Source organism: Peromyscus eremicus, chromosome X (genome assembly GCF_949786415.1).
Source record: "Peromyscus eremicus chromosome X, PerEre_H2_v1, whole genome shotgun sequence".
Taxonomy (NCBI): Eukaryota; Metazoa; Chordata; class Mammalia; order Rodentia; family Cricetidae; genus Peromyscus; species Peromyscus eremicus.
The window spans coordinates 55105153-55126102 of NC_081439.1; the positions used below are offsets into that span (position 1 = coordinate 55105153).

The 20950-nt window shown below is 43.6% G+C and overlaps 1 protein-coding gene across 1 annotated transcript; it reads left to right on the plus strand.

The window, feature by feature from the left end:
• Dgat2l6 (diacylglycerol O-acyltransferase 2 like 6) lies at window positions 1–20208 on the plus strand. The gene is made up of 7 exons (XM_059251422.1): window positions 1–85; window positions 14522–14632; window positions 15068–15138; window positions 15499–15703; window positions 16991–17165; window positions 19197–19408; window positions 19835–20208. The coding sequence occupies exons 1-7, from the start codon at window positions 1–3 to the stop codon at window positions 19987–19989; spliced, it is 1014 nt and encodes a 337-aa protein (XP_059107405.1). The 3' UTR covers window positions 19990–20208.
• Window positions 20209–20950: the final 742 nt, after the last annotated feature.

The following is a 20950-nucleotide window of genomic DNA, read 5'->3' on the forward strand; positions in this document are numbered from 1 at the left end:
ATGGTCTTTTTCTCCAGACTAGATCTGCAGGAGGGCCTCCGAACACTCTCCGTTTTACAGTGGATTCCACTCTATGTCATTTTAGGTGAGTAAACGCCAAGGGCCAGAGAACAGATTCACAAAGAGGCCAGGCATCCCCACATGAGGAAGGCTCTGGGGCCAGCACCTGCTTGGGTCCCTCTACCCGCTCTGGGGAATGGACTGGCATGGAGCCCCCGAGGCCAGGGGAGAGCCTGTAGCTGTTATGGTTTAAATATTATCCCAGTCTTCCGAGGAGTTGTCCCCTACACATTATCCAAAAAGAATCATACTGAAGAGTGGGCCAGAGTGGTGGTTGCTTGATAGATTGGTGTTATGGGAAAGATCTGAGGTAATTTCCCTAGTATAAGGGTGTTGTAAAAGAATTCTGAAAAGTCCGAGGGCTGTGTAAGTGACATTAGATCTTCAGGAAAAGCTAGCTCATGTTTGATGGACTCAGTCAATGATCAGCGTTAGGCTAATGGGCTCACAGAATCAAGCCAGAAGCCAAGGCATCCTGGGAGATCAACTATAGAGGCAAGCAAATTATATGACCTGTTAGAGCAGAGGGGTTTTGTTGTTTGTTTGTTTGTTTGTTTGTTTGTTTGTTTGTTTGTTTTCAAGACAAGGTTTCTCTGTGTAGCCCTGGCTGTTCTGGAACTCACTCTGTAATCCAGGCTGGCCTCGAACTTACAGAGATCTACCTGCCTCTGCCTCCCGAATAAGAGCAGAGGTTCTTAAGCAGCAGGTTGTAGAGTAAGAATTCAGGGGTAGCTTGGTGGGAAGAAATGTGGCTTTCCTGTCATTCGGCTCCTGTTGGGATGTAGCCATTCCTTCAGCAATGAATGTAAGCGATAAGCCTCAGACGTGATAGCAGCACCCGTGATGTTTGTCAGGAGCAGACATGGCAGAGATTTGCATTTCATCCAAGTGATTGTTTGTTAAAGCCATCTCCAAACTTTGCTTATGCTGATGATGACTTCAAAATTCCAGTCGTTATTAGAACTTCCGTTAAGGCTGGTTTCTTCATTCATAGAGCAAGAAACGTATATGCTGCTGGATCACACTGTTAGTGATGTGATAGCTGTGGTTTAATATAGTGCCCTGCCTTTGTAATGTCGGGTATTTTATTGATGCACTTAAGCATATTATTCAAAGAAGGGTTTGTATACTTCATCAGCCTGTCAGAGGGGACCTATAGCCTCTAGAAGATGCAGACTTTCTAAGCTTCATTAAAATCAAATCCTGCCGAGCTCATCATTTGTTTAACTTTAGCTCTGTCAAGAAAAGGACGTTAAACCTGGTGAGTTTCTTCTCAGCAGGTAAGAGGTCTTGCTGATCAAGCTGACTTCAAGCCCCTGAACCCACAGTTGAAGGCAATAACTGACTCCTTCAAGTTGTCTTCTGACCTCCACACACACACACACACACACACAACATGGTACATGTGCCCCTACACTCTCGTGCGTCACACGGCATACACATACACAAATAATAATGATGATGATAGTAAATAATAATACGAGATAAATACATTTTCAAGAAAAGGAAGTTAAAACCAGGCAGGACTAGTGCCTCAAACCTGTAATTTCATCATTCAGGGGACCTGGACAGAAGGATTACTGTGAGTTCAAGGCTAGCCTGGGCTACACAGTGACTAGTGAGTTTCAAGCCAATATGATCTATAAACTGAGACCCTTTCTCAGGAAGGAAGGGAGGGAGGGGGAGAGAGACAGACAGACAGGACAGAGGAAGGGAAGGAGGTACAGGGAGGGAAAAGGGAAACAGGAAGAAAGAAAAAAAGGTTATTTGGGGCAGAGCTTTTGTTTTTATTCCTTCATAGTTTCTTTCTGTTTTCCTCTGCATTTTATTTTAACTTACTCAGAAAGCCCCCCTTGGATAAATTCTTCCCCTCCAGTAGAAAAATACGGGACAGAGGAAGGTCAAAAGAGATGTGGTGTTGGGTCTCAAGCCTGGACCTCAGAAAGGGTGAGGGAAAAGGGCTGAAAGAGCCCAGGAATGGGGAAGAGGAAGAGGAGGGGAGACATGTGTGCCTGGGGACTTTCAGGCCTGATGGCACCTTGGGATGGCACTTGAACACATGTGCTCATCTCCTCTGGCTACTCTGGACGGCTATTTTCAGTACAGTAGTTTTGCTTTGCTCCCAGAAAATAATTCTCAGGCTTTCTTTTTCTTTCTTCCTTCTTCCCTTTCAAAGGCCACTGTCTTCCAGCAGGACTAGAGTAGAGGGTCCGTCAGGCGATACCATATGTAAGAGCTCAAGAAGACAAGGGTGGCAGCCGCCTCCTCCCCACTAAAGCTCACTGGCTCCCAGTCATCCTGGCAGAGTTGGAGGAGTGGAATGGGAATGCTAGAGACACATGATGGCACCATTGTGTCACCAGTGAAAACACGGAAGCATAAAGTGCATTTTTTTTTTTTTGGTCTGTGTTGTTAAAGTTTTTTTTTTCATTACGACAAATATAGAGAAAAGAGAATTCCTTGTTTTAAGCGGCAGTTCAGTTGCATTAACTACTGTGTTACACAGTGTTCTACAACCATGTCCAAAATGTTTCATCTTCCTAAACTGAAACTCTGTACCCATCAAACCTTGACTTCCTAAGTTCCTCTCCCCCCAGCTCTGGAAACCACCATTTTAATTTCTGTTCATGTGAACTTTCCTATTCTAGACGATCATGTCATGGTCACTGTTATTTCACAAAACAAAGCCTTAAAGTTTATTCATACAATAGCATATGTCAGAATTTCCTTTTTAAATCAAATAGCACTTTTATGGCTACACTAAATGTCATGTATTCATTCATCTATTAATGAGCATTTTTCCCTCTCGGCTGTGAGGAAGAATGCTATTTTAAGTATGAGTGTATAACTTCTTTGAAACTCTGCTTTTGAATGTTTAGGATATACAAAAAAAGAGGAATCTATGGACTGTATGGCAATTCCATTGGGTACTGCTTTTGCGAAACTGCCAACCTGATCTGCACAGTGGCTGCACCATTTTATTTTCTCACAACAGTGCATAAGGGTTTGGATTTCTCTGCATCATCACCAATACTCTTAGCTTCTGGGTTTATTAGCATCTTAATGGGTGTGGAATGAAACCTCACCGTCGTTTCGATTTGCATGTTCCTAATGACTAATGATACTGAGCATATCTTCATGTATTTCTTGACTTGTTTTAGACTGATTATCATTCCATTTGTATAACATTCTGTTTCTGCTCTTTAGCTGATTATGCTAAAAATTTCAAGAATCCTGGGTCCTGCAGATTACCAAAGCAATCATCCAGTAGAGTAAAATGTCCACAGAGGTGCCAAATATATTCAAATCTGTTCATCAATAGTTATAGGGAAAATATTCATTATAAGACCTTGAGCTGCCTTTGCTGAGACCGTAACAATGAGCTAATTATAGGCTCCTTGTTATCAACTACAGAAACAAACGTTTCAACCATGGTACACGTTTCAAATCACTATACTGTAATATGGACTATAATAAGTGAAAGAGCCATGAGAAAGGAATATGAGGATGCCAGGTAAAGAAAATCTTACAACAGGTTGAGGAGGCTGAAGGGGAAGCAGCCTGGCATGGTGAGCAGCTGGTGAGTCCTGGGGTAGTACATCAGAATGGGATTACAATTCAGTGCAGGACTTTGGCCAAGGGTGGGACTGCTATAAGGCTTAGAATCATCGTCCCCTTCTCTGGGTCCACAGGCGATGTTCTTCATGGAAAAGTCTCCCTCCCTCCTCTTTCTCCCTTTCCTTTATTCATTCTGAACCTGGTCGGTGCTTCTGTCTGAGTGATATTCAGAAGCATAGCCAATATCAGCTGCTGAGGGATGTTAGCTGGAGGAAATGGGAAGACAGGGGAAAGAGAACAAACAGACACAGAGACAAGTAGGATGGAGAGAGTGAAAAGAAACGATGAGAAGATGAGTTAGGGAACATGGAAGCTCTGATGGGCCTCTGAGGTCCAGCTTTCTTTCCGAGGTTTGCTCTCTCTCTGTCTCTTCTGTGTTGTGGAATATTAGTTTAAGATGTCTTGAGTTTGTTTATACTGTGGAATATTTAATGATGCAAAGATGTGTTGCATTCTTTTATGTTGCATTTGTTTAACTCTGTGAAGCTGTGTTACTGTGCCTGTCTAAAACACCTGATGGTCTAATAAAGAGCTGAACGCCCAATAGAAAGGCAGGAGAAAGGATAAGTGGGGCTGGCAGGCAGAGAGAATAGATAGAAGGAGAGAAGAAGATGGGGAATGAAAGGAGGAGAGGAGGACTCCAGGGGCCAGCCACCCAGCTACACAGCAAACCATGGAATAAGAAGGGAAAAAGGTATATAGAAAGGTAAAAGTTCAGAGGCAAAAGATAGGTGGAATAATTTAAGAAAAGCTGGCTAAAAATAAGCCAAGCTAGGGCCACGCATTCATAAGAAAGAATAAGCCTCCATGTATTTATTTGGGAGCTGGGTGGTGGGTACCCCCAAAGAGTAAAGAGCAAAGAGCCAACGAGTTCAAAAAAACTAACTAGACTTTTGGGCTTGCCATCTCTCAGAGCTATGAAAAGTAGTTCTGGCCTTCTAGTTTCTAGTCTCCACCCTCTCCAATCTATTCTGCATGCTCCCTCAAGTCTGTCTGTCTGTCTTTCTTCAGTCTTCGGTATTAAATCCAAGACCTAATGCTCCCACTGAAATAGATTCCCAGTGCCTAGAACCTTTAAAAAAAAACTGATCATATACCTTTCCTGTTCAAAAATAATGGTTTCCTACGGCTAGCTTGATGATGTACAAGTTTAGTACCTGGGCATCCTTGACCATCTCCACTCTCTGGCTCTGACCCTATATCAGCTCATCTCCCTGTGCAAAGCTTGTATTTCAAGCAATTTACTCACAGGGGTGGGGGCATACCCCTTAACTTCTGCCTAGTTCCTTGACTGGATCATAAATGCCCTTCCTAGACTGTCAATGCCTCTCCTTAGGAAAAATACTTGACCCATATCTTCTCTGTAATTCGTTCTAGACTGTGCCACTTTGGAAGGCCTAGGGCACTTTTCAAGAATAAACTGGACAGCATCTCTTAATCTTAAAAAATTAAACCCACAACATTATATTTTAGTTATAGAAGTTGAATTAACTTTCAAACAAGAAGCAGGGAAAACAAATTTTTCACTAAGGCATTCTGGAGAGCATTGAAGTTGAAAAGCATGGTATCCAAATCAATACATTTCAAAAGGTTGTGACCCATCTAGGCATGGTGGCTCAAGCCTGTAATCCCAGCATTTGGACAGTTGAACCATGAGTTTGAGTCTAGCCTGGGCTACATTTTGAGTTCCAGGCTTGTGAGGACTGTATAGCAAGACCCTGTCTCAAAAGAAAGACACTTATAAAAAAAAAATAAGTTACTAAGGTATGTAATATTTAACCAGAACCTACTACCCTTTATCCATTAAATTGTAATATTCAAGGACTTTACTGGTTGCAGACCTCAGTTTTCCCTCTCTATCCAACAAGCTCCATGAGAATAACAACTGATTCTTTTCTTTTTTGTAGGCGCAAACTTGACATTAAATATCAAATTATCTTCCTAGATTTCATCTTCCTCGATAGAAACCATTAGCTTCATGTTTCTGCCTTCCTTTAGTCATCCTTTTTGTGGGGGTACTTGCCGCCTTCTGGTTTTTGATTCTACAAAAAATAGGACATAGTCTTGGGTGTCAGGCAGTTCAGCTCTGCCACTTACTTGCTACAAGATCCCATGCACGAAAGACTGCTGTTTTCTATTCAAGTGGGTCAGAAGTCCCCTCTACCATAGAAACAGTACATCTTTCCTGATGCTTGCGGCTGTTCTGCAAACCAACAAGGTGAAAAAATACTCAATTCGTGTTCATTTTCTTCCCTTTTTATTATAGAAACTGACATCATTTGGAGCTCCACTGTCCCATCTGTCTTTATTTTCTGTTGCTATAGCAAAATACCACAGTCTGAGCAACTCATACATAATAGTATTTTGCCTAGGGTACTGGAGAGTGGACCACCCAGTATCAAGGTGCCAGTATCGGGAAAGGGCTGTTTTGTGTCATCCCCTGGTAGAAATTAGAAGAATGAGGGAGTATGCATGAAAGAGAGAAGCAAGACAAAGCAAAACTCATCTTTATCAGGAGCCTGCTCCAGAAATAACAGCAGTAATCTATCTTAAAGGCCCCATCTCTTAAAACCTGTACATCGATCTAGTTTCCAACACATGAACTTTCAGTCATACATTCAGACCACAGTACAGCCTCTTAAGACTGTCAGCCTTGACATTTGATCCACAGAGACATGATGAGTGCTTCAAACACAGGCAACCAAGACTCTGATCTCATTGTACCTTCAAGAAGAGTGATAATGGAGTCCTAGAAAACTGAACATATTTGATGCATTCCTGCAGGCTCAGACAAGCTATCCTTCACTATACCCTAGCATTCCTACATCCAATTAACTGCATTGGGCTGAAAATTCTCAATCCCCATGGCATCTTTTTCCCCTTTTCTTTTCTTTTCTTTTTCTTTTTTTTTTTTTTTTTTTTGAGACAGGCTCACTATAAAGCCCAGCTTCCCAAGCACTGGGATGACAGGCATGTGTCAGTCATCACATTCGACTTCCCTGGCAGTTTTCAAATTGGTTAGAGAACCCATAGCCTTGTTCAGATTTCCATTCCCAGTCATATGAGTCCCAGAACCCCCTTCACCCAACTCCCTGCTTCTAGTTTCTCCTGTTCCCACAGTTATCCCAAACCCTCCCTGCAGTTAATGGGATCCTTACCATTTCTCTGCTTCTTATCTTTTCCTGACTTACACCCTTTAGCATCAGGACTCATCTCTGCAGCTTTCTTCCCAGGTCCAACTCATTCTATGGCCCCTTTATGTACTTCAGTGGGTTAGGATGTTACTCAAAGACCTGGGGCATTACTGTTTCCAGGACTTCACTCAAGCTCTTCCTTGCTGATTTTCTCTGCCAACTGAAGCTCATCTTGGGAGGTATCTTCCACATAAGAACTAGAGGTTCTGGGAGGCGGGAACTTTGTTTTCTATGTCTATTGATATGAGCTACACAGAGAAGTACTTCAAATAGCTCTTGTCCCATAGTGTCAGATACTTAGTAGAGACCCAACAAATGTATTCTCCTTTTTCTCGAGACTTGGATAAGTGTCTTCTCTGAGCCTTCATTCATTCATGTGTCAAGTGAGGTTCTAAGTTATTCAGTTATTATTACAATAAGATAATAAGTCATTACCTCCCAAGGCAGTAAGAGGATTAAATAAGAACGCACACGGGGTGCCAAATAGCACTGTTGCACAATCAACTGGTCAGCACTCCCCATTTCAAGCCATGTTAATTTCCACTTCCACTTTTAATCCTTTCACCTTTCTCTTCCTGTCCCTGACAATCTCCTCCTGATCTTTAGCACAGAGATTTCCGAAGGGGTAGGCTCAGCCAATGCTTGTTCAGTGATTTTATTCACATGTACTCTGACAAGTAGTATTTAGCATTGACTTAGTTTCAATTAAAAAAATCTAAAAAAAGCACAGAAATTTCTTTTGGATAATCTAACTCCGTTCTTGGATTTCTGAAAGCACTGAGCCAACCGCCAGCTCTCAGACTTTGGCCATTGCCCTGAAGCATGAGGTTCCCACCTAGAAGGGTTTGGGGCTAATACTGAGAACAGCCAGCCGCTGTAGCCTGACAAGCACACAAAGCTGTAGAGGACATTTCCTTGTTGAGAATAAGGTCACAGGTGATTTTCATCCTGTTAACTTTCACCTGCCACTTGGAGAATGTGGAAATCCAGGTGATACTATACAACTCTATGTAGCAACAGTTTATCGTGAGCCATTGCCCTATGCTTTGCAATGTGCTAATCGCTGTCTAATGGGGAGCGAGCCAGACAGATGTGGTACTAATTACACAAGCAAACACAATAAAACAGTAACAGAGGCACAAGTGTTATGTTGCAAGTCTACAGAGAAGGAAACTTTTAATCCTGCCTGAGGAACCATCAAAGATATGATATCAAAGAAGTATTTTTGAAGGTAAGCCTTGAAGAATGAAGGAAATTTGGTAGGCAGAAAGTTGGGGAGCAAGTAATCAAAATAAAAGAACAAAATGGCTGCATACATATGTGGTAAGTTGAAGGCTGAATGAGAAATGGATTGAGATGGTTGGACACCTGACAGGGCTAGGAAATACTTGAGTCTAATCAGGAGAGAACTCAGGAAATATGCTGAGACTTGATTTGCTCAGCAATGGGAAAGTATTGGTGGCTTTTGGAAAAGGCAGCCATAGAACTGTGCATTTCAGAAATGTTGAGCAGCTTCCCAAAGCAGCTGCAGACAGACAGAAGGCTACAGTGGAGACCGGAAGGAATCAGCTCCTAGAGCATAGAAGGGGCAATGGAGATGGGGGGGGGGGCGGGCAGGAGTGGAAGAGATTTCTTCATTTAGAAAAAGGGAAAATGTCAAAGGTGGCCTCAAATTATTGAACACATGACATTTATCCTGAGGTCTGAAAAGTGATTAGGAGCTAGCCAGGCGAACAGCTAAGGAAATGGCAGGCTGGCAAAGAAGCCAGCATGCAGAGAAGCCCTGAAGTTCAGTATCAAGAATAGCTGAAGGGCTTAAAACAGTACAGTGGGCTGCCAGGCGATGGTGGCGCACGCCTTTAATCCCAGCACTCGGGAGGCAGAGCCAGGCGGATCTCTGTGAGTTCGAGGCCAGCCTGGGCTACCAAGTGAGTTCCAGGAAAAGGCACAAAGCTACACAGAGAAACCCTGTCTCAAAAAACAAAAAACAAAAAACAAACAAACAAAAAAAAAACAGTACAGTGGGAAAGCCAGGGACTGGATCACAAAGGGCCCTCTAGACCAAACTCAAGAGATGGGGCTTCTTTCGTAACGGACACTTTCCTAACACATCCGTAAATCCTCCCCAGTGCTGCAATTAAAGGCATACACCACCATACTTAGGCCATTTATTCACTTCACGTTTATAGCTAAGTGAGAGCCAATAAGTACGCACAAAGTCACAGACATGCCTTTTTGACACATCCCCCTGCTCTGTGCAGCACAGTGACAGAGTCCGATTTAAATTCACTGTACTGGCTGCACCCAGATCCAAGAGAAAGCAGGGAGTTGCCTTCAAAGACACTGGTGTTCACCTAGAGAGATAATGATGGCTTTGACCAGGGGGTAGCCTGGAAGTGGGGAGCAGAATCACTTGGACGATATTAGAACTGGCAGAAATCATTAACTGACTCAAGGGAAGCTATGGTTCTAACTCAGTGTAGACAGTTATATAGTCTCAAAAAGAAATCTACAAAATCAATAAAATAAGTAAAACGAAGGAGCTTGGGCAAGGTTCCACAGATAAAGCATTGGCTGTACAGGCATGTAGATTGAAGTTCGGATCCCCAGAATCCACATGAGAGCCAGGCAGATGTGTCAGCTGCCTGCCATCCCTGCACTCGGAAAGCAGAAACAGGAAACCCCTGACGTACACTGGCAAGCTCGACCAGATGTGGCTGGGTTCAGAGAGAAAGCCTACGAGCAATCAAGGAAGACAAGTGACATCAACCTTGTGCATACACATGCACCCACACGTGTGTACCTACACATGTGTACACATGCATACACATGCATGCATACCACACACACCAAAAGAAAAAGCAAGACCAAAAAAATTACCTCTAGGCAAACTAGGACGAGAAAAGAACATTGTCAAAGTAAAGAAAAAGAACCCCCACAGCTACCATCACTACACTTGATGAAAGACAGAACACAATCTCTAACTGGGGAGAAGCACCTTCAGTACTTGTATTAATGCACTAAAAATTCTAGCAAATGCGACCAGATAGTAAAAGGTTTGCAGATAGCATGATTACCCAGAAAGGAATTTATGGCCTGTTCATGTGCTTGTGTATTTTTGTTTCTGTTTTTTCTTCTTTTATTTGTTTTTTAGGCATTCAGCAGGCTGAAGTAGGAAGATTGCTAGGTCAAAGCCAGTCTAGACTGTACAATGAGGTCCCATTTGAGGGGGCCGGGGGGAGGGAAGGGGAGAAGGGAGGAAGGGGAGAAGGGAGGGAAGAAGGGAGAGGGGTCAAAATAAAAAGCAACTGAAAATAGATATTTAAAAATCAGTGCCATTAAATACTTCCTCAAATCAAATACTTATAAATCCAACAAAGTTCATGTAGATAAGCACCTACCTAAAGAAAAAATAAAGATCTCAAATAATAAGAAATTTAAGTTTCTACCTCAAGGGAATTGGAAGCAGAAGAAGCCAGGTTCACTGACGATAACACAAAGAAGAAAGAACAGAGATCAGTGCATAAATAAATGAAATGAAAATATCAACAAAAGCAAAAGTTAGTCTCTTGAAGATAAAAATAAAATTAGCAAAGGGTTAGCTGATGAACCAACAAAGAAGGGAATATTAAATGAAATTTAAAAATTAAAGAGACATTATAGCTACCACTGGAGAAAGAGTGGGCATCTCAAGAGACTGCTATGAAAAGTATCATGCAAACAACAGATTGTATAACCTAAGCAAAGTGGATAGATCTCTAGACATACACAGCCTAGCAAGTATGAACCACAGAAAAACGAATAAAACTATAGCAATCAGAAAATGTGCATATACTAATAAAGAGTTATCAAAAACCTCTACAAATCAAAGGTCAGAACCAGAGGACACTGTCTCTGAATTCTACTGAACACTCAAAGGAGAGTTATCAACGTTTCTTAAACTCTTCCCAAAAAGCTCCAGAGGAGAAGGTGTCCAACTACTTTACAAAGTCAACATCACTGTGCTAGAGTACTACAAGGGAAATAAAAGCCCATATCGCTGGTGAGCACAGAAGCAGGAGTCCTCAGCAACACACTGGCGACCAAAGCCAATAGTCTGTCGACACTATTCACCATGATCAAGTGCCATTTATCCCTGCGATGTGAATATGTACAACTTCAACATGTTAAAGTCAGTAAACGCTGGTCACAACATTAACACGAAGAAAAATAAAAATCACGCAATTGTCTCAATAAATACAGAAACCAGAATGTGACAAAATTCCATTTTTATTCAAGGTAAAATTTCTCACCAAATTAGATATAGAAGGAATGTATCTCAGCATAGTGAAGGCCACATATAAAAAGCCCACAGCTGCAATCATACTCAGTGTACAATGAGAAGATGATTCTTTCTCCACTCTTATCCTTTCTATTCAATAGAGTACTAGAATTCTTAGCTAGGGCAATTTGGAAAGGAAAAGAAATAAAGGACATCAAAACTGAAAAAGAAGTGGAATTGTCTGTTAGTAGATGACATGAACTTATCTGGAGAAGACTAAAATTCCCAACAAAATAGGGTTGGAAATAAGAGGTAATGTGAAGCCTCCCAGGAAATGGGTATATAATTGCATTTGGCCAGGGCCTGCTTGCCTGTCTCCTCCAAACCAGAGAGGTTAACCCAGAGCCCAGATGTGCCCTCAGACAGCTGACTGGGTTGGCCTCCTGACACTCCTACATCCTCAGTGACCTGCACCTGGATTCTGTGCAGGATATCTATCTGGGTGCTGCAGGACAGCTGCTGCCAGCTCACACCATTGTTGTATGGTAGCAGTTGCTGCTTGCACATAACTTTCTTCCTGTGAGGCCTTTGCAAGCCAGAGCCTATGGATCCTGGTTTGGCTGAGATGGGGAACTACCAGTGGTCATGTCCATCAAAGGCTACCAAAAGTGTCATGTCAAAAGAAATTGGGTTGATACCACTACAGTTCTACAAAGTGGGAAGACTGGAAAATGTGGCCTGGAGCTGCTTTTTGCGCAGACTTTATTTGGGTCATATGTTGGAATGGGCTGAAAGGTGGCTGTAAATCACATTTTTAACTGCAGGATGGGTGCTCTAACTCTTAGGAGGAGATGAGCCACCCTTAGAAGATTCAGACTTTCAGCCTGGGGACATAGTTTAGTGGTAGAATGCTTGTATAGCATACATGAGGTCCTAGCTTCAATCCCTAGTAGGCATGAGGGAAATAGAATTCAGAGTTTTAGAAAAGCTTCGTTTGGTTTGTTTGTTTGGTTGGTTTGTTTGTTTGTTTGTTTGTTTGTTTGTTTGTGTTTGGCTGATCTGGAACTCACGATGTATATCAGGCTAGCCTCAAACTCACAGAGATCCTCTTACCTGTGCCTCCCGAGTGCTGGGATTAAAGGTAAATGACATCACCCCGACCACAAAAGCTTTTGTCTACTGAAAAATAACGACAGAAAAAATCATAAAGGTAAGAAATTTCACAGAATAGTGATGTACAATCACTGTCATCTTATTATTAATTTTATTACACTTTAATTTAGTTTTGTGAGTATGTAGATAAGCATGTGCCACAGTGCACATGTGCGAAAAACAACTTGGAACAGCCCATAGATCTAAAGGTAAAACAGAAAATTTTCCATTTTTCAGTAGGAAACATGGGAGAGCTGGGCCTGGTGGTATAGGCCTATAATCCCGCCCATTCTGGAAGCTGAGGCAGGAGAACCACAAGTTCAAAGCTTGCCTGGGCTACAGAATGAGTTTCAGGCTAGCCTGGGCAACTTAAAACAGAACCAGGACTATACCTCAGTGGTAGAGAACTCCCAAAAGTTGTCCCCCACAGATACAACACACACACACATACACACACACACACACACACACACACACACACACACACACACACATACACACTATCCAGCATCACTTATGTCCTGGAACTTCTTTAGCTTTTTCCACATTTCTCTCTCTCTCTCTCTCTCTCTCTCTCTCTCTCTCTCTCTCTCTCTCTCTCTCTCTCTCTTCTCTTTTCTCTCTTCTCTTCTCTTCTCTTCTCTTCTCTTCTCTTCTCTTCTCTTCTCTTCTCTTCTCTTCTCTTCTCTTCTCTTCTCTTGAGATAGAGTCTCACATAGCCCAGGCTCATGAGGTATCCAAAGATGTCCTTAAAGTCTTGGTCCTCCTGCCTCTACCTCCCAGTTGCTAAGATCATTAGTATCCACCACCACACCAGCTCTTCTACCTCTTGAAATTCCACATTTGTGGTCAGAAAATGGTAGTGACATGCAGGAATGTTCTGCTAGAGTCTGTGAGAAGACTGGAGACTGGAGACAGCTAAAGAATAGGCATCAGAAGAGGTGGGTGGTGCCCGGGTAGTTCCAGCTTAAACAGTAAAGTAAAACAGAGAACTTCACAAGGCAGTGGAAGAAGTTTAGAGTCTGTATCAGAGGGGTTGGCATGATCTGGGGAGCTCCCCATTCCCTGGGAGTAGGAGCCCTGACAGCAGACTGCTGTGGAAGTCAGAGAGGCTTAGAAAATCTGCACCTTGTAGACATCTTGAAGGGCTGGGGCAAGGCCACGGCAGCAGCGTCACAGCAGCACTAGCTGAAGAAAACATCAGAATACCCTCTCCTCTTCATACTGACTCCTCAGCACTGGATTGACTAGCCCTGAGGCACCATCTCAAAAACACCCCTGCTGTGTTAGTGTCTTTGCTTGTTTGTTTGTCTGTTTGAGACAGGGTCTCACTAGGTAGCTCTGGCTATCTTTGAACTCGCTCTATAGACCAGGCTGGCCTCAAACTCACAGATATCTGCCTGCCTCTACTTGGCTTATGTTGATGTCTTGACAACATAAGGGTCTCTGTAAACTGCACTCTGGAGCAAGTGTCCTAAGACTTTATGCTGATTTAAAGTGGAACCCATTGCTGAGGATGTAGTTCAATGGTAGAGCACTTGTCTGGTATGAACAAGGCCCTGGGTTCTATCCCAGGAGAAATAAATAATTCAATAAATTGTTTTGTTTGTTTGTTTTATTTCATAAATAAATATTTACTTAATAAAAATTGTTGTTTCTGCTCTAAGATACAGCATGTTTGCATTTTGTAGTCTGCCATGTCTCTTTGCTAACAGAGTCACATTTTCCCTCTTCTGAACATTTTGCAACCCTTTGAAGGGGACAAAACAAGTACAGTGAAGCAGTTTCTAATCTACACTTTCTTCTCAGCATCAAACTGTCTGGACACTGCAGGTAGGCCTCTACCTTCAGAATGTATGGTTTTACCAGTTCAACAAAGTAAGGAAAATCAAACTTTTATAAGGAGCTTTCTGAACTGCCAGGGTGAGGATAATCAACCACCAGCCCAATGTGCTTCTCTTTCCTTTTGCCAAGCAGTTCTGCCCTTTGACTCCAGTCAAAGACCTCCTCTGAGAACTTCGTGGTTTCTGCTGCTTCCTTAGACAAGATCTCAGACTTCAGGAGGACCCATATCCAAGGACCCAGAAAGCAGCCTGAGCCAGAACAAGGGATAGGCAATGGCTGAGGGGGAACAGTCCCCATAGCAGCCTTGCCTGCTCTCTTAGTGTAGAGCTTGTGAGAGGTGTACCAAGCCTTGAGAGAAACTGAAGGACATATATTGGTTGTGTCTCCTCAGGATGTATTTCCATCTTGGGTATACCCTATTTCCTGCTGTTCACTAGCTTATGGCCCTTATCTGTGCTCTCCTTAGCCTGGCTTCTCTATGACTGGAACACCCACAGTCGAGGTAAGAGATATGAGCAGAATTGTGGTCCCTTCTGTGCTAAGGGTGGAGTCATAGGGACAGGGAAAAGAGAGGTGGATGGAGCGATGAGGAGAGGAGAAAAAAGTCTGGCTGCCCATGAAGCTTTTTTTTTTTTTTTTTTTTTTTTTTTTGGTTTTTACGAGACAGGGTTTCTCTGTGTAGCTTTGCGCCTTTTCCTGGAACTCACTTGGTAGCCCAGGATGGCCTCGAACTCACAGAGATCCGCCTGGCTCTGCCTCCCGAGTGCTGGGGTTAAAGGCATGCGCCACCACCGCCCGGCTGCCCATGAAGCTTTAAGAGACTAAAAAGGAGGCTGCTTCTGTATCTTGAAGAGCATAGGCTGAACTCTTCACCTCTGGGAGGGGCAGAGGGACTGGCAATAGCCCGCTGGCTTGTCTCTTTTTTCTCTGTCCCCAGATGGTAGGCGTTCAGCTTGGGTACGAAACTGGACCCTCTGGAAGTATTTCCAAAGCTACTTCCCAGTAAAGGTAACCACCTTTCCTCCGGATGCCCATCTTTCCTCTGGATGCCCTTGCTCCTTATTGCTTGAACTCTCACTCCCTATTGAGATCCAGGTTTTCAACAGCTCTGATGGCCAGCAGTGAAGGTGAAGGCCTAGCAGCATAATGTAGAAAATAAACCCAAAATAGATGTGCAGGTGGGGAGACAGGAACAATACCTCCCCACAGTGTCAAACCCAAGCCAGCGTCTCTTAGCACCAGGATCCCTGGGGATCTTATGACAATAACATCCTAGTGAGCAAGGAGTTAAGGCTGTTGGCTTGGCTCTGAACTTTTCACATCCTTTCTTCCTTCTGCTTGATCAGTCTCTCAATCTTCCTTTAACAGCTGGTGAAGACCCATGACCTTTCTCCCAAGCACAACTACATCATTGTCAACCACCCCCATGGCATTCTCTCTTTTGGTGCCTTCATCAACTTTGCTACTGAGGCCACTGGCTTTTCCAGGATTTTCCCATCTATCACTCCCTTTTTAGCAACCTTGGAAGGGATCTTCTGGATCCCTATTGTGCGGGAGTATGTAATGTCCAAGGGTGAGTACAGGAAATCATCCCATTTTGAAATCCAACTCAAGATGCTACCTCAATAAGCTCCAATAGTCACTCTGTGATAGAAGACTTGACTGATTTCTTTAAAGAGTCCAGCCAGTATCAGGAGTATGTGTCTCAGCATCAGTTTCTGTACAAAGTCTGAGAGGCAGTTTGATTGGGCAGCAGGGGAAGTTATAGACATTCACAAGTTGCCAGGATTCCTTACAAAGGGTAATCAGAAGGCTAAGTGCAGAATCAAGCCCAAATGGAAAGAAGAGAGTAAAAGCCATATATTAAACATGAATACAGGGGGAAACATGCCAGATTCTTTTCTGGGATGACAACTGGCTTATTTCAGCTCTCATGTCAAGGAACCTTAAAGGTATTATAAAGTCTCTCATACCAGTTAGTACATACAATCTTGGTCCATGTCCTGCATCTCGTGGGACTCCCTCAATCCTTGCTTATGCCAAAGGATAAAGGACAATTATCCATCAGAATTCAGGACAACTTCCCAGTGCCTCAAACCAGGGTACTATGACAGGTTCCCTTCTCTCTGGATGAATATCTTTCTGGACATCAGAAAACAACTGAGGACAAACTAAAGGTAAGCTACATTTATCTTGAGGGGAATCCCAGAAGATGTTTCAGCTCTCCTCTTAGGTTAGTATGGCCATGTAGCAAGTGTTTCTCTCAACGGCTAGACCTTGGATGCAAATTCTGCCATCCCAGTAGAGAACAGAAGATGAATTCAATGCAAAAATGGGATTTCAAAGTGATGAACATCTGCAGCTTTTGTCAAACAGCAGGATGCCATCCACATTCCATTGTTCATCTACATTTCAATTTGGCTTGGTCTGCCTGCTCACCCAAAATCCTACTTAATGGATCCTTTTGGCAGCTTGCTGTTAGGAAGGAAGCACACTGGTGGTGGCTAGCCTGATCACCTCCAGAAGAAATGCCTCTGGAGGGTTTCTGGAGTGGTCAGCCTGGACAGAGAGAAAGATAGCTCTACAGTCTGTGGGTAGAAATGGAACAGGTTCATCTGGAAGACAGGAGACCATGAGTGGGAGTAGGTGGAGAAAATCAGGATAGCCCGTACTGGAGAGTCCTACCAAGGCAAGCAAGCAGCTGCCACTAAAGATACCTTCTCAGGCTAGGGTAAACCCAAGACATGAAGACCAAAGGCAGAAGGTGGTAACTGCCTGCATCAGGAAGAACCTGGGAGGAGCCTTCTTCCACACTTAGACACCAAGTTGACTCCATCCACTTGACTCTTTGCTTTCACAGGTATATGTCCGGTGAGTGAGTTGGCCCTGAAGTACAAGCTGATGCAGAGAGGCTCAGGCAATGCTGTGATCATTGTGGTGGGTGGAGCTTCTGAAGCCCTCTTGTGCCGCCCAGGAGTCTCCACAATCTTCCTCAAAAATCATAAAGGTTTTGTGAAGCTAGCACTGAAGACAGGGTGGGTCCCTAGGTTCAAGGACTCTCTTGTCATGATGCCTTAGGCCCTCTGTAACTCTATCTACAATGACACCCTCTCTGGGAAACCTGCTAGATACCCCTATTTTCCTCTGATTACTTCCTTTTACCCTTCACATTATGCCTTGGGGGTATTTGGACCTCCAAACATTTGGTGGTTAGATCTTGAAGTCAGGGAAAGAAGAGCAGAAAAAGGTCCATTAGTCTGGGGCTCTAGGAGAGAGTGGCTTTGTTCTGTATTAACTCATTCGCTGGGAGGCCCTGAGAACCACCCAAGGGCAGTGAAGGTACTGGCTGGATATTCAGGGGATGGATGCTCAGAGGATGCCCCCAGAGAGTGTTTTCAGCAGCTGTCAGATACCTACTGTGTGTCAGGCTTAGTATGGGATATTGAAATACAGGAATAAACAATACCAGGTGCTTGTGGACTCACAGTCTAATGTAGATGACAAATACATGCACATATCATAACAAAACATGTAGAATCCAGCTACTTGCCATCTCAACTACCATCCCCATGGTCTAAGCACCCATTATCTCTCTACTGGACCATTTCAATACTTGGAACTGCTCTTTCTGTTTCTGTTCCTGCTTCCCTTGCCTCAAAGATTCTATTTCCAGTTGTAGCTAGAATGATCCTGGTAACCATGAGTCAAGTTATATCATATCTCAAAATGCTCCAATGACTCCCATGTCACACAGAGCAGAAGATCTTGAAGAAACTGGTCTTCAGCCACTGCCCGAACTTCACTCCCCACTCCTCCCCATTGCCTGCTCCTTCGCTGCTAGTAAACACCATGAGTATGGAGATTTTTCCTCATCCCTTGTGTTCACTGATGTATCCCCATGACCTAAAACAGTACTGGCACATAAAAAAGAACTCAATGGAAATGTGTTGAGTAAATGGTGTATGATAAGGGAGACATAGAAAAATTGCTATGGGGGCACCAATTTATAGAAAGACCTTGGCCCAGACTGGAGGCTTCATTAGAGAGTGACATCTGAACTGTTCTAAAGTTAAAATAAGAGTAAGAGTTGCCAATCGGGCAAAAATGGGAAAAGAGCCAGACATTGTGGCTCTTGCCTGTAATCCCCCTTACTCTAGAATCTGGAAAAGGAAGACTACAAGTTCAAAACCAGCCTGGAGAAGTTGGCAAGATCCTGTCTCCAGCTTAAAAAAAAAATATAGGTCTGGGGTTCCTTCTAGTGATAAAGTGCTTACCTGGCATGTGCAAGGTTCTGGGTTGAATCTCCAGCACCTCAAAAACAACACAGTAAACAACCGAACAAAAGTAAAAACTCAGGCATTCGATGAGGAACTAGATGATATATACAGCACTACCCTAGACCAGACCCCAGGGATTCAATGAGAACCGTCAGGATTTTCACTTCTGATTGGTCAGGAGAGGACTGTGAGGCAGGGCACAGAGTGGGGAAAGCAGGATAAGGGGGGGGGCACTAGCTGATGGATGACAAATCCACAGTAGAAATCAGGGGTGATCAATGATTTCTTTAAGGAGATGTGCTTAGAAGAGAGTGCTGAAAGGCAGAATGGCATTTGCTCCATAAAGAGAGAATTGCAGAGGGGGTAGAACCCACGGACGAAGTGAGAGAACACTTGGCACACTTACTGTGGTTAAGTATTGGGGAACCTGGCCACACAGGAAGGGCCAGGACACTGAGCTTGTGCTAAGCAATGAGGGCTACAGTGAGGCACTCTGGGAGAGCTTCCAAGAGAGGAGTGTCATGCATGCTTATGCAGTTTGGAGAGCTCATGCTGGATGCTAAATGAAGGTGCTAAGTCTCCTGAGCTAAGGTCCAGCAGCCACACTGAACTTCCACCAGAGGAAGTGGTATGGAAGGAATGAAACATGACACGAGGCTGGGGGTGTCTGGGTGCCTGAAATCTTGTCCTATTGTTTGGAGGTTGGGGATGTTTCCCACCTCAGAGAGTGTTGCTGGGGGGAGATTTTGCCTCAATGAAGATCTAATTCTGCTGTCCCTCTCTTTGCAGGGCATACATTGTCCCTTCTTACACCTTTGGTGAGAATGAGGTTTACAACCAAGAGACCTTCCCTGAAGGCACATGGCTAAGGTTCTTCCAAAAAAACTTCCAGAAAATTGGCAAAAAAATCCTAGGCCTAAATTTCTGTACTTTCCATGGCAGGGGCTTCACTCGGGGATCCTGGGGCTTTTTGCCTTTCAATCATCCAATTACCACCGTTGGTGAGCTTTCTACTTTTTCTAGGCCACTCAAGTTCTTGGTCTACCACCGCAAGTCATCCACCAATCCCCAGGCAATCTGGCTCACAACCAGAGTACCCTAAGGGAATGGCAATAGGTGCGGCTGAAAGCAGGGTAGGAAGGACAACCAAACAGCTAACACTTGGGGCCATCACAGGGGGGACAGAGCTCACCTGCTGTCAGAGGAACATCATTATTCAAGTACATTCATTCAACTCTTTACTGTGCTTGCATTCATTCTCTGGAACATTGGTGAAACGTGAGTGACCAGAGAACGAGATCCAGAACAAGGGGAAAGAGTGAAGAGAGGGGAACAGCCCCAGAGACTGTGGAAATGTGTTCCCCTACTGAGGTGTGGGTAGTGTCCTTGGAGTAGGGACTCTGATACTTGTCTCTTCTCCTCCATAGTTGGAGAACCCCTGCCAGTCCCCAAGATCCATGATCCTGACAAGGAGACAGTGGCAAAGTACATGGAACTTTACATCAGTGTCCTGCGCAAGCTGTTTGACCAATACAAAGCTGAATATGGCTTCTCTGAGACCCAGGAGCTGACAATTATATAACACAAATCAGAATCTCTGTACTGCTGTGGGATATCATTCTCTATGCTGTGAATATGTGTTGCTCTGATTGGCTGATAAATAAAACGCTGATTGGCCAGTAGCCAGGCAGGAAGTATAGGTGGGGCAAGCAGACAAGGAGAATGCTGGGAAGAGGAAGGCTGAGTCAGGAGTCACTGGCCAGACACAGAGGAAGCAAGATGACAAGGCAGAACTGAGAAAAGGTACCAAGCCACATGGCTAAACATAAATAAGAATCATGGGTTAATTTAAGTGTAAGAGCTAGTCAGTAATAAACCTGAGCTAATGGCTGAGCAGTTATAATTAATATAAACTTCTGTGTGGTAATTTGGGAAATGGCTGCTGGGTATTTGGGAGTTGTTGGTGGAACAGAAACTTCCACCAACAAAAGTGAGAAATAAACGCATTGGCACAAGAGACAACTTTCTGAACAGAACACCAATAGCACAGGCACTAAGATCAACAATAAATGGACCTCATGAAATTTAAAAGTTTCTGTAAGGCAAAGGACACCATTAATAAGACAAAACAACAGCCTACAAAATGGGGAAAGATCTTCACCAACCCCACATCTGATAGAGGACTGATGTCCAAAATATATAAGGAACTCAAGAAACTAGGTATTAGGCTGGAGAGATGGCTCAGTGGTTAAGAGCATTGACTGCTCTTCCAGAGGACCCAGGTTCAATTCCCAGCACCCACATGGCAGCTCACAACTGTCTGTAATTCCAGTTCCAGGGGACCGGACACCAATGGCAAAACACCAATGCACATAAATAAATTTAAAAAAAAAAAGAAACTAGGTATCAACAAACCAAATAAGCCAACTAAAAAATGGGGTACAGATCTAAATAGAGAATTCTCAAAAAAAAATATCAAACAGCAGAGAAACACTAAAGGAGATATTCAACATCCTTAATCATCAGAGAAATGCAAATCAAAA